This window comes from Jaculus jaculus, chromosome 8 (genome assembly GCF_020740685.1).
Source record: "Jaculus jaculus isolate mJacJac1 chromosome 8, mJacJac1.mat.Y.cur, whole genome shotgun sequence".
Lineage (NCBI taxonomy): Eukaryota > Metazoa > Chordata > Mammalia > Rodentia > Dipodidae > Jaculus > Jaculus jaculus.
The window spans coordinates 81,484,373-81,499,205 of record NC_059109.1 but is presented as its reverse complement, the minus strand read 5'-3'; the positions used below and the strand labels follow the sequence as shown (position 1 = coordinate 81,499,205).

The window sequence follows — 14,833 nt, the reverse complement described above, 5'->3', positions numbered from 1 at the left end:
TTCAGTAATTATATAATTAAGAAACCTAGAAACTGTGGAGCTGGCTTGGAGGCTGAGAAGCTACACGGTTGGCTGGAGGCAGCACAGGACAATTGGGGCTCAGACGAGTCCTCACTCTGGTAGTTCAACCAGGAACATTGCTGGGGGCGGGGCGGGGCGGGGCGCTCAGTTGCAGCTGAGTGCTCTTAGTGCTTCTCTAAGGTCAGCTTGCCAGCTCACCTTGTTTTTTCCCCTTCTTTTTTTTTTTTTGAAGTAGGGTCTCACTTCTGGCCCAGGCTGACCTGGAATTCACTATGGAGTCTCAGGGTGGCCTCGAACTCACAGTGATCTGCCTACCTCTGCCTCTCAAGTGCTGGGATTAAAGGTGTGTGCCACCACACCCGGCTGTTTTTCCCCTTCTTAATAGATCGATTCAAAAGATCTCCAGGTTACTACTAAACTTTTAATAGACAGTAGGTTTAGGACACTTTCAATTATAGGTAGAGTCAGCCTCAACACACTTAAATCCCCAAAAGTCAGCCCTCAATTGAGTTTCCTACTTTCAGAGGTTCATGTCCATGTCAATGGATGCTTTCTTGCTTGTCTGATAGCTTCTTCTTTTACTGTCTGAATCCTGTTTAATAAAGTCTATTACGTGCATTTCTTTACCAGCCTGCGATTGTCTTGTGGGGCTCAGAATGGTAATGCTTTACTGCCCTCAGGGGAAGGACTTGCTCTGGCACAGTTACTGAGAGCTGAGCTGCCGCCGCCCCCACACCTTGCATTCTTTTATTATTATTATTACTTTTACTATTATGATGATGATTATTGACAACATGTTTTGTATGGATACATCATGTGTTGTGTTGGTACCTTCTTTTTCCTTGTCCCTGCCCCCATTCTCTGCTGGGGAATCCTCCTCAGAGGGGTTGCAGGTATTCCCTATGGGACTCTTTATTCTCTGTAGCTTCAACCTTCTATAGCCTCAATGACCTCTATAACCTGTAAAACAACAGTACCTCAACTTTCCTCTACAGATCCTTTTGCCACTTCCACCTCTTCAGAGTTAATGCTAGCCCTCACACTAACCCACCCGACACTCCTCTTGCTTCTAAGTATTCAAAACTCTAGTATACTTCACACCAGCCTTGCTTCCCTACCCACCAGCAATTATTGAAGTCAAAAGGAAAATTATCGATAATTGTTGTTAATTCACTGCTAGGATATTCACATAGCAGGCCTACCTACCAATCTGAGTCACTGACCTACACATCTAAGAATACAGCTGATAAATAGAAAATCCAAGCAATGAAATAACCCAAGATATGAAAATTCTAACACATTAATAAACACAAAAAATCATAACAACTCCAAAAATTATAAATCCAATAACAATGACCTGTAGTGAGACTGAATTAGTTAGATGAAATGCCAGAGAATTCAAAAGAATGATGATAGTAGGTCTGTTCAAAGAAATCAAAAGAATCAAAGGAGAAAACAAACTCCTAAAGGAATCGCATGAGAAATAGGAAATCAACTTGATGGAATAAGGAGGTCCATACAAAATGTGAATAAGGACATAGAAATACTGAAGAAGGGGCTGGAGAGATGGCTCAGTGGTTAAAGGTGGTTGTTTGGAAAGCCTGATGGCTTGGGTATACTTCTCCTGTACTCACATAAGTCAGATGCAAAGTAGTTTATGCATCTGAAGTTTATTTGTACTGACAGGAGGCTCTGGCATGTCCATACTTTCTCACTCAAGTAAATAAAAATATTTTAAAAACATACTGAAGAAAACTCAACTGCAAATACTGGAAATGAAAAACACAACAAATCAAACAACAATAAAAAAAAAAAACTTATGTAGAAAATCTCATCCGGACTGGAGAGATGGTTCAGTGGTTAAGGCACATGTCCATAAAAGCCTAACCACCAGAGTTCAATCCCCAGTACTCAGGTAAAGCCAGATACTCAAAGTGCGACAAGCATCTGGAGTTTGTTTGCAGCTAGAGGCCCTGGTATGCCCATTTTCTGTTTCTTTCTGCCAGATTTGATGGTGCATGCCTTTAATCTCAGCATTTGGGAGGCAGAGATAGGAGGATTGCTGTGAGTTTGAGGCCAGCCTGAGACTACATAGTGAATATAAAAGTGTCTCACCAATAAAATGGATCAAGGAGAGAACAATATCTGATCTTGATGTCAAGGTGGAGGATTCAGAATAGTCCAACAAGAAGGACAAATTAACAAGAAGGTATGAGTGGGAATTTCAGGACATTTGGGACACCATGAAGAGATCAAATCTAAGAATTCTGGGCATAGGAATTTTCAGATTTTCCTTTTAGAGTCCCCTCTCAACAGGAGAGTGTGGGAGAAGTCTGGGAGATTTTCTCCTTTATTTCTATTCTCTTATTTCTATTTTCTCTTAAAATCAATCTTTCATAATTTACCCTTCTTTATTAAAATATTTTTTCAAATTTATTTGAGAGAGGAGAGAAAGAAAGAGAGAGAGAAAGAGGCAGGTATATATAGAGGGAATGGGCACACCAGGGCTTCTAGCCCCTGCAAATGAACTCTAGACACATGTGCCACCTTGTGCACCTGGCTTACGTGGGTACTGGGGAATCAAACCTGGGTCCTTAGGCTTCACAGGCAAGCACCTTAACCATTAAGCCATCTCTCCAACCCAATTTCCCCCGTTTTTGGGTCTATGTTTATCAATTCTTTGCTAATAATAAGACAAGAGCTCAAGAGGAACTAGCTTGGGGAGTTCTAAGTCCCTTAAGAGTCCAGAAGAACTTCAGTACCCCCAAGGAATTAAAAAGAAACAGACCAAAGAGAAGGACCTACAAACAAATGGTGATGAGACATCAGACTGATTCACAAAAAATGGAAAAGTTTCCATCCTGGACCTTTAGGTAGATTTCATTTGGGAGAACTCTAATTTTTATGCTTTGTGACTCTAGTTTGAAGAAGCTAGAGTAGTCATCACCCCATTTCCCAACATCACTTAGGGTTGCTTTGGAATACTGTCTTTCAGACACAACGAGGCTGAGGCATTTATGACCTCACAGTGGCTGACACTACCTACACCAGATCTGCAAAATAAGAGGAAAAGAAATTATGACACCAAAATAGAAGAGGTTGGAAAGAAGAGGCTCATTGGAGGGAAGCAAGGGAGGGGAAACAACAACAACAAAAACGGTGATGAGAGGAGAGCATGATCAGGGTACATTGTGTATATGTATGTATGTATGTATGTTGGCAATAAAAAAAAGAAATATTCCTTTTTTGGTATCTTTACAATCTGGTGTTCACTTTATTCTTACAAAACATGTGTCAACTCAGGCTTGAAATGTCTGTCAGATATATTTAATCTGTATTGGACCTTTTTTTTTTTTTTAAGGTAGGGTCTCACTCTAGCTCAGGCTGACCTATGTAGTCTCAGAGTGGCCTTGAACTCTCAGTGGTCCTCTTAACCTCTGCCTCCTGAGTGCTGGGATTAAAGGCATTTACCACCATGCCCGGCTGTTTTATTTGTCTTTTGAGGTAGGGTCTCACTCTAGCCCAGGGTGACCTACTACAAGCTGACCTCAAACTCATAGTGATCCTCCTACCTCTGCTTCTGAAGTGCTTGGATTAAAGTTGTGTACCACCACACCTGGTTTAGCTGTTTATTTTTTTCCAGGCAGAGTCTCACTGTAGCTCAAGCTAACCTGGAGCTCACTTTGTAGCCCCAGGGTGGCTTCAAACTCATAGCAATCTTCCTACTTCAGCCTCCGGAGTGCTGGAATTAAAGGCATGTGCCACTACGCCTGGCTCTTGATATATATTTGAATTTCATAAAATTATAGTTGAAAAAGTAGGTTCATTGGGCATGGTGGTGCATGCCTTTAATCCAAGCACTCAGGAGGCTGAGGCAGGAGGATTACTGTGAGTTTGAGGCTAAACTGGGACTACAACCTGAGTTCTGGGTCAGCCTGAGCTAAAATGAGACCCTACCTCAAAAACACGAAAAAAAAAAAAACAAAAAAACAACAACAACAACAAAAAAACCCAAAAAACAAAAACCAGGAAAGACAGAAAAAGTAGGTTTACTGTGTGTCATCTAGCTATAATCCCAGCACTTGGGAGGTAGAGGCAGGTGAATCAGAAATTCCAGATCGTCCTTGGCTGCATAGTAAGTTTGAGACCAATCTGAGATAAATGAGACTGTCTCAAAACAAAAAATTAAATAAATAAGGTAGATTTGATGTGGTGGCACACAACTTTAATCCCAGCACTTGGGAGGCAGAAGTAGGAGGATTGCTGTGAGTTCAAGGTCAGCCTGATTTACATAGTAAATTCCAGATCAGCTTGGGCTAGAGCAATATCCTACCTCACAAAACAAAAAAGAAAAACTGAGAAAAGTAGATTCATGTATCTAAATTGCTTTGGGCATACTTGAAAGTTCTCTCTCCCTATAAAACAAACAAACAAAAAACCTTCTCCCAAAAAGAATCAAATAGAAATTATTGGTTTTTTTCCTTCATGAACAAATATAGTTCAATTGTAAAAGAAATGCTGTGGCTTCAAAGCCAAATCAGGTATGTTTCAAAACTACATCTGTCTATTCAAGTTAAATAAAGCCACTAATTTTGTATCAGCTCAGTAGAATTAACATCAAATTAAAATCAATTAAGTTGGGGGTTGGAGAGATGGCTTAATGGTTAAGACATTTGTCTGTAAAACCTAAGGACCTAGGTTCAATTCCCCAGTACCACATAAGCCAGTCCACAAGATGAAGCATATGTCTAGAGTTTATTTGTAGTGGCTAGAGGCCGTGGTGTACCCTTCCTCATGCTCTCTCAAATAAATAAATAAATAAAATATGAAAAAAATTAAATTAAATTGAGTTGGAAACCCAGGTTCTCAATCACATTGGCCACATTTTAAGTGCTCAGTACCTAGTGGCTACTGTATTGGACAGCATAGCTATGGAGACCAGCAATATTCCCCATCTCCATCTTCGGGGCAACACTGCCCACTCAGCCGCCACAGGATCCAAATTACTAGTGTGCTCCACACAGCCTCACTGATAACAGCAATTACTCAGCAAGTGAGATGCCAGCTGACAGGGTAGGTGAACAAGTGTGTTGGACAATCTTAGCAGTGCTCATAAATGGAAGAATCAAGGGGTGAGCTTGGGGACTTGGGCTACTGCAGGTTTTAATAGTATTTTAAAAAATATTTTTACTATTTATTTGCAGAGAGAGAGAGAGAGAGAGAAAGAGACAGAGGGAGAGAGAGAGGTCACACCAGGGCTTCTTGCTACTGCAAAGCCCCCCCCCCCCCATGCATGCACCACTTTGTGCATATGCTTTTATGTGAGTACTGGGGAACTGAACCCAAGTGGTCCAGCTTTGCAAGTAAGTGTCTTAACCACTGAGCCATCTCTGCAGCCTACTGCAGGTTTTAGAAATCAGTTTACAGCAGCATATGAGAATTTTAGCTTCTTTTTCCTCCTTCTATGCCGGTCCGCACAGCTGACATGAATGAGTCCTTGTCTGTACTCCTTGCTTTGCATGTGTCATTTAGGATGGCATAGGTTCCTTCTAAAGTTCAGAGGGCTGGAGAGATGGCTCAGTGGTTGAGGAGCTTGCCTAAAATGCCTAACAATCTGGGTTCAATTCCTAAAACCAAATGTACAAAGTAGTGCATGCATCTGGAGTTAGTGTGCAGCGGCTAGAGGCCCTGGCATACCCATTCTCCCTCTCCTTGAAAAAAATATTTAAAGTTCAGGACATTTAGGGTCCATCAACAATGCATTCAAGCTGTTTGAGGCATAGCTCAGTGGTAGAGCATGTGTCTAGGAATAAAATGGAATGAAAATTACAATTTTCAGATTCCACAATCTGGCTCTGTCCACTACTCCACAGGGGACAAAGTACTTCAAGCAAATCCTCAACCCCCTCACATTTCAATCTCCTAGAATTTCATAGCTAGAAGAACTTTTGAAGGTCCTAGACCATTGCCATGTTGCCAAGAAAAGGGTATGTGTAAGGGAAAGGGTATTCATAAGCTCTCACTGATTTCCAAATCCAGTGAATTCATTTTGCTCAGCTTCTCTCTTCAAGAGAGGGGGTGAGTCAAAAGCTGAAATTCAGGGGACCTGAGAGCTTATCCCATTCTACCACCAGGCCACCTCCACATACTCAGAGCTTCCCTTGTAATGAGGGCTGCTGTAATGGAAAGCATGCTGTGGCCACTCCTCCTGTGCTGGCCTGTGGATGTGAGCACAGAGCAGGGGTTGCATCCTGGGAAGGAAGGGACTGCAGCCGCTGCCAGGGGATCAGAGGAGAGGGAGAGTATGGAATTAAAGTCTCAGCCCACCTGGGTTTCTTTATCTTCTTGTGTGTCTCTTTCTTCAGAACCTCCTTTTTCTTCTTTGGAAGTGTTCTCTGGTCCTTGAGGGAAGCTTTTGCATTCCTCTTTCTCCTTCCCTTGCAGGTCCTCTCTGCAGAGCTTGGCTTCCGTCCCTGCAGCCTCTTGTGGTGACTTTCACGTTCTATCTGCTTCCTCTGGGGGGACTTTGGCCTGAACGGCTCCTTCTGCTCAAGCTGGGCTTGGCGTCTGCCTTGTGGATACTCAGCTGTAGGAGTCTGTTTTCTCGAGGGTCTCTTTTCTGACTTACCATCTGCAGAAGCAGGAAATGGACAGTGGTGGCCCACCAGCCTCTATCCAGAAAATAACCCCTCTGCTGTGAGAATCAAAGCTCAACATGCTGCCTGGAATTTTCTAGCTTTTTTGGGCTCAGAACACAATGTCTCTTCCCCCAATATGGCACTGTGACATCCTCAGAATTTTATGCTAAAGAATATTGAGAGGGTTGGAGAGATTGCTTAGTGGTTAAGGCACTTGCTGGCAAAGCCAAAGGACCCAGGTTTGATTTCTCAGTTCCCATGTAAAACCAGATGCACGAGATGGTGCATGTGTCTGGAATTCATTTTCAGTGGCTAGAGGCCCTGGCATACTGGTTCTCTCTTTCTATCTCTGTCTGCTTCTCTCTCTCTCTCTCTTTCCCCTTCAAATAAACAAATAAATATTTTTAAAAGAATATTGCATATAATCCAGCTCACCTTTGCTCTCCTTCTTTCCTTGAACACCCACCGTGATATGACAGTTTGTACTGTTCTATAATGTTGGGCAGAACTGCTACACAGACAGGCCAAGTAGAAGCTGAACAAACAGGCTTACCAAGGTCCCTTAGTTGATCACCATTAGCTCATGCTATTTGTTTGTTTGTTTCAAATATATTGGGCACAGAGAGAGAATGGGTGGGCCAATGTCCCTTGCTGTTGCAAGCAACCTTCAGATGCATGCACCACGTTGTGCACCTGGCTGTATGTGGGTACTAGGGAATGAAACCTAGGCTGACAGTCTTTGCAAGCAAGCACCTTTAACCACTGAGTCATCTCCCCAGCCCCAGTTCATGCTTTCTTTTCCTCCAATCATATGTCTGTACAGCTGTCCATAAAAGTACCATTTCCCCTATGTCTTTTTTTCAAAGATCTATTTTTATTTCTTTATTTATTAGAGACAGAGACATAGAGAGAGGGAGAGAGAGAGAGAGAAAGAGAGAGGGAGAGAGGGAATGGGCGCACCAGGGCCTCTAGCCACTGCAAAAGAACTCCAGATGCATGCGCCACCATGTGCATCTCACTTATGTGGGACCTGGAGAATCTTGGGCTTTGCACGCATGCGCCTTAACTGCTAAGTCTAAGTCTTTGTTTTGAAGGATTGCATATTATATCAAGCTTGCATTCAATGAGTTTGTATAGTTGTCTCTTGTTAATCTGTCTTGCTAAAGAGATCTCCACCATGAAGCTGCTGGGTGAGGACGGGTCTCGTCTCCATAGCTTCAAAGGTTGCCTATTTGACACACCTCTGATATGGGATTGTTATGTTTTCCTTCTCTGGCCTACTGGCTTCCCCATGCTCTTGCCTAGTTCTCAGCTAGAGGTCCATGCTGGCACCTTCCTTCCTCCTATTGTAGTTCTTTGGGCTCAGAGATGAGTTATATGGAGTCTCACAAGACCAAGGCCAAAAGTAGGCCTCTAGCTGGGAAAGCTGAAAGTCTGATACAGGAGGAAGGCCTGACTGCTTGCATTCTCCAGGAGCTGCTTCCTGATGAGCCCGCTCTGGCATGAGCAAGAAGTCAAAGTTGAAAGCTAAGCGCTGACGTAGTTTAGATCCTGTTCCTCAGCACCCCCTAAATTTATTTACTCCATTCATTTACTTATTTGAACAGTGACTTTGTAGCATTGATGCATGGTCTAGTAAAGAGAATCTACACTTTTCCCCAAAGTTCGTCCAACAGCTGTTCAAGCACTATTGTCTTAATAGGCATTTACAAACCAAATACAGATAGACAAGATTGGTGGTATGAACCAACCTCTTCACAACACCTAGTGTCTGAGAAAATCACCTAACCTCTGTGAGTCTCAGGTCACCTGGAACATTGTTAATGAACATAGCCCAGTGTTTAGCTCCTGAGAATAGACATTATTACTTTGCTGGTCTTAACAATAACAACGATTGTACTTGTAGAAAGAGTGCCACAAATTTGGAGTTGGGCTGGTCTCACTTATTTCTGTGCACTGATGAATTATGTAACTTTTCTATACCTCAATTTTCTTGCCTGTAAAATGACTCATGTTTCCCAGTATAGTTGGGAAGATTAATTAAAGACAAGTGAGGGATCTGGTGGAAGGGAGCTTCAACAGAAGTCCTTTTTCTTCCTGTACCTCCAGCTTGCTCTGCTGCCTTTGCCTCTGAGGCTCTATGTCAGAATTAGTATTGCCTGGACCCTGGGCATGCTGCACAGAGCACTGTCTTCACGGTCCATGTGGACCCCTGAACTCATCAAATTCTCATTGCTGGAATAAAATACTAGATAAAAATCAGTTTAAGGGGCTGGAGGGATGGCTTAACAGTTAAGGTATTTGCCTGCAAAGCCAAAGGACCCAGGTTAGATTCCCCAGGACCCACATTAGCCAGATGCACAAGGGGGCACACACATCTGGAGTTCATTGGCAGTGGTTGGGAGGCCCTGGTGCGCCCATTCTTTCTCTCTCTCGCTCTCACTCTCTCTTTCTCTATCAAATAAATAAATTAATTAATTAAAATAAAATATTTAAACAATCAGTTTAAGGGGGAAGGGTTTATTTCAGCTTGCAGTTACAGGTTATAGTCATGGCAGGGAAGGCGTGGCGGCAGGACCTGGAGGCCGTGGTCACGTTCAGCACAGTGAGAAAGCAGAGAGCAGTGAATGCTGCTGCTCCTTTTTATACAGTTTAGGACCTCATTCCATGGACGACGCACCTTAACTGTAGGTTACTCATCAAGATAATCCCTTCTAGACAGGCAAAGAGGCTAGCCTAATCTACCAAATTCCTCACAGGTGATTCTAGATCTTGTCAAGGTGTTAATCAATATAAACCATTACAAAGTCTACCTCTTGTCAACTTGAGGCCCAAATATATAATCTTTTTAAAAAAATTTTTTTTATTTATTTGAGAGACAGAGAGAGAGAGAGAGAGAGAGAGAGAGAGAGAGAGAGAGAGAGAGAATGAGCATGTCAGAGCCTCCAGCTGCTGAAAATAAACTACAGATGACTGTGTCACCATGTGCATCTGGCTTTATGTGGGTCCTAGGGAACTGAACCTGGGTTCTTTGGCTTTGCAGGCAGGCACCTTAACCACGAAGCCATTTCTCCTGCCCCCAAATGTATAATCTTTAACTCATAACCTCCCAACCTTTGTCCCCATAGGTTCATGGTCACCTTATCATGCAAAATAATTGCAGTCCAATTTCAAAAGCTGTCATAGTCTAACAGTTCCAACATTGTTCTATAGTCTCATCTGACACTCAAGGCAGTCCCTTAACTGTAAGCCCTGTTAAATCAAAACACAATTATATACTTCTAACATATAATGGACAGAGTAAACATTCCCATTCCAAAGGGGAGGAATGGGAAAAAAGCAAGATTGTACCAAAATAAGATTGAAACCCATAACTGGGCATGGTGCCTTTAATCCTTTAATGCCTTTAATCCCAGCACTCTGGAGGCAAAGGTAGGAAGATCACTGTGAGTTTGAGGCCACCCTGAGACTCCATAGTTAATTCCAGGTCCGCCTGGACCAAAGTGAGACCCTACCTCAAAACACAACAACAAAAAGATGGAAACCCAGCAGGGCAAGAACCAAAATCTGTAGTTTCATGTCCAGCATCTGTGACTCATGATAAAATTCTCTGGGCTTGGGCTGGAGAGATGGCTTAGCGGTTAAGCGCTTGCCTGTGAAGCCTAAGGACCCCGGTTTGAGGCTCGGTTCCCCAGGTCCCACGTTAGCCAGATGCACAAGGGGGCGCACGCGTCTGGAGTTCATTTGCAGAGGCTGGAAGCCCTGGCGCGCCCATTCTCTCTCTCTCCCTCCATCTGTCTTTCTCTCTATGTCTGTCGCTCTCAAATAAATAAATAAAAAATGAACAAAAAATTTTTTTAAATTCTCTGGGCTTGGGTAGCTCTTCCTCTCCAGCTATGTTGCCAATAGCGTCTCTTGGACAGGGTGTACCCCAAGTCTGCAGCTTTAACAGTCCAACACTGTTCAAAAGTGTAAGTGCAGAGTCTCTTCTGAGACTAAGGCAATCTCTTAACTGCGATCCCTATATAACATCAGAAACAAGTTATATGATTCCAACATACTATGACACAGAATAAATATTCCCAATCCAAAAAGGAGGCATGGTGGCATTTCAAGGAAAGATTAGGTCAAAGCAAAAGCAAAACCCACCAAGGCCTATTCCAAATCTTATAGCTTCTAATTAGGCATCTATTACTCCTGGTAGAATAACCCAGGCTCCAAAAGACTTGAGTTGCCCTGCCCCTTCAGCTCACCTGTGTATAGAACATATAGCCTCTTTCTTGGGGCTAGTTCCTCTCTTTGCCTGCAACTTTCCTTGGCATACAACCCATGGTTCTGGCATCTCCAACACCTTGGGGTCTCCATTACTACTTAAGGTTCACATTGATAGCTTCACACAGTGGCCTCTCAGGGCCTCTGATCCTGCCACACATTTCTTAGCCACGGCAACTCTCTGGAACCTTTGCAAAAGACTCCAAGGCTCCCTCAATCCTGCATCTTTCATCTTCTATGTGGATGGCACTACCAAACTCTGCTGCCAACTTAGGATGTATCCTGGCTCCCTTGGACCACTGTTGAAGAGGTCTCTATAAGCCTTTAAGGCTGACCTTGGAGAAACACTTCCCAGGATAGTTGTGTTGGAGTAGGGAAACCCTTTCTGAATTTTCATAAGATGGTTGGGATTTTGCCCTCAGGCCACTTTTCCTGTTTCCAGTACAGGTAGGTCTCTCTTCAATGGTAACAACATGATCTCTCTAACAATTACAGCTGCTTTCTTAGCTAAATTCTCAGTTTGAATTTTATTCATTTTGCAATTTCTTCTGCCAAACAAATTAGTTCATTGATTATAAATCCGGACAGAACACAGTTAGATTCTGTGTAATAATACCACATGAATTGCCTTTGGCCCAGTTTCTGAAAGAGTCGTGTTCCCACTGGAACCCCATGAGCCAGGCCTCTACTGTCTGTATCTTTCTCAGTATTATCTGCCAAGATCATACCAGAATGACCTACTAAGCTCTACTTACAACATTCTAGGACTTTTCTAGCCCAAAGTTCCAAACTCTTTCACATTCGAACTGAATACCAAAGCCCAAAAAGCACATGGTTGGGTTTATCACAGCACTGACCTCACTTCTGCCAATTTTCTGTATTAGTTACTATGTTGTTACTCTGACAAAATACCCAACAAGAATCAACTCAAGGAAGGAGGGAGTTGATTTTGCCTTATACATTTTTTTTTGTTTAAAGATTTTATTTTATTTTATTAACATTTTCCATGTTTATAAAAAAATATCCCATGGTAATTCCCTCCCCCCCCCCACTTTCCCCTTTGAAATTCCATTCTCCATGATTTTGCCTTACACTTTGAGGTTAAGTCCATAATGGTGTGGAAGGCTGGAGCTTGAGGCAGCTGGCCAAGTCTACAGTGAGGAAGAGAGCTTTGTATGCTGGTGCTCAGCTAGCTTCCTCACTTCTTCACAGTCTCGGACCCCTATGATGAGGCAGAAGCTTATAATCTTTCAGTTCATAGCTTCCTATGGCAGAGTTGAATTGTGGTTGAGGAGAGAGAGAGTATTTCTGGAGTGCCAATAGTATTCTGGTTTTTTTAGTCTGGATAATGGTTCATGGATGTTAGCTTTAAATACTTTATTAAACTGTACATTTATTTGCATGCAGAAAAATGTCATGTGTAAATTTCAGTGCCAAGGGTTGAATATATTCTAGTGAGTTGTTAGTCAGGGAAGTCTCTAATGCCCTCTAAATAATACAGGCTATTGCTAAGGCTCTTGGTTACCCATCTGTAAGTACATGGTAAGACTATTACTGAAGACTGGACATGCTTTGTTTACAAGACCCAGAGAAATCAGCTAGAGCTAAGTGGGAAACCTCCTCCTTGTTGATTAGCTGTCATGGTGCTGGAAAGAGCCATGTAGCCTATTGTGGGGGAGATAGTCATCAGTGGAGTTAATCAGCAATGGGACCTGCAAGCTACACAGCCAGCCAGCCAGGCAACACGTACCAACAGTGCAATGGTGGCATATCTGTTGTGGGGGAAGCTAACTGCTCTCTGATTCAATTTAAGACCTGCTCCATGGGAGGGAATACATACCTGGTACTGAAGACACAATCAAACGTGTATGGCTGATGAGGTCATAAGCCCTGGGTGGGGGAAGCTACTACATTTGTTTGGCTAAATGGATACAGTTTACTCACTAAGTTGTTCCCTAAATACTTATGTTTATGCCCATACATTAATGTTACTCTCACTTTTGGTTAGAGAAGCTTCTCTCTTCAGATGGTGGTAAGTACTGGGGAGACTCAAAACTCATCAAAGTGCTGAGAAGGGACAGTGGAGTGTTGGGCACTGAGATGTCTCTATCATACCCCTCTAAGGCTTAGAGGCCATTGTGGAGGAGGTAGCAGAAAGAATATAAGTGCCAAAGGCATGGGAGAAATGCTTTGGAATACTGCCTTCCAGATATAAAGTGGCCTTTCATTACCTCACAGTGGCTGTTATTTACATAAGACCTGAATAGTATAAGGGCAAAAACAAAAAAATGATGACATTAAAATAGAGGAGGGACTACTTGGAAAGAAGGGGTTCAGTGGAGGGGGTATAGGAGAGGAGTGACAAAGGAGGGTAGTAGGAGGGTTGTATGATCAGGGTACATTTTGTATATGAACAGACGTTGTCAATAAAAAGACTATAAAAATGCCACGTGAGCAGCATGGAAGGTGTCGATATGGAGGTTAGTTAGTGTTGGTGTGGACACTGGTCCCCAGTCTTAAGGAGAGGGTGGTTCTTGTGAGCATGTTTCCTGTGGTTGCCTTAAGAAGAGGCATCAGGGCTGGAGAGATGGCCTAGTGGTTTTGCACTTGCCTGTGAAGCCTGAGGACCCCAGTTCGAGGCTCAATTCCCCAAGACCCATGTAAGCCAGATGCACAAGGGGGCACACGCATCTGGAGTTCATTTGTACTGGCTGGAGGTCCTTGCACACCCACTCTCTCTCTGTCTCTTTCTCTCTCTGTTTCAAATAAATAAATAAAAATAAAATGCATATATATACATATATATACATGTATATAAATATATACATATACATATACATACATATATGTGTGTGTGTATATACATATATATGTATATATGTATGTATGTATATGTATATGTGTGTATGTATGTATGTATGTGTATGTGTATGTATATATATATATATATATATATATATATATATATGGCATCAAACATGGGTCTGCATGGCTCCACCATTAACAATTCCATGTCTTTGGGACTTTGTTTCCAATTACTGAGGTTACTACCAGGACCCTTGAAAAAACTGGTATAGGCTCACTGAAAAGTATTCACAGCCATTTACAAATTCAAAAATAGGCAATTGAGTCAGGCGTGGTGGATCACACCTTTAAGCCCAGCAGAGGTAGGAAGATTGCTAGGAGTTCAAGGCCACTCTGAGACTACATAGTGAGTTTCTGGTCAGCCTGGGCTAGAGTGAAACCCTAACTCAAAGAAAGAAAGAAGGATAAAAGCTTGTATGTGTGACAACAGATTTTCTTAGCTCACTCTTGCCCCAACCTATTTTTTTTTTCCTTTTTATGGGAAAATGTCTTTGGTAAGACATTGTAAAAAACATATAGCATAATAATAGCTCATTTAAGTATGTGTCGGGGTGTTGTGGTTTGCATCTAAAATGTCCCCAGCAAAAGGTCATGTATTGAAGACCTGGTTTCTTTTTCTTTTCTTTTCTTTTCCTCCTTGGCAGTTTATTTCGCAAATTTATTTTTTTTTAAATTCGTTTTCTATTCAGCAAATACAGGCAGTTTGGTACCATTATTAGGCTCATCCATGACCTACCCTTTCCCCTTTGGCCCCTCCTTGTTGAGGTATATGGGTCGTGCATTGTGGAGTTAGCCCACAGTTATGGGTAAGATAAATGTCTCTGCATATCATGACCCAACATGTGGCTCTGACATTCTTTCCACCCCCTCTCCCGCAAAATTTCTCTGAGCCATGTTGGGTTCATTTTTGAAGACCTGGTTTCTTTTGCAATGTTCAGAGATGGGCTTTGGGGAAGTGACTGGATTACAAGGGCTGTGGCCTAATTAATTCATTGATGCATTGATTGAGGCAGAGTTGAATGGCTCATTGGGAGGTG

General features: G+C 42.5%; 1 protein-coding gene across 1 annotated transcript in view; it reads right to left on the bottom strand.

Moving 5' to 3' along the window:
• The window catches only part of Tmc2 (transmembrane channel like 2), a 115,518-nt gene that overhangs the window by 91,025 nt on the left and 9,660 nt on the right, over positions 1–14,833 (bottom strand). The window contains exon 2 of the mRNA XM_045157027.1: positions 6,349–6,692. Coding sequence (XP_045012962.1) covers positions 6,349–6,692 — 344 coding nt within the window. The remainder of the gene's footprint in view (positions 1–6,348; positions 6,693–14,833) is intronic.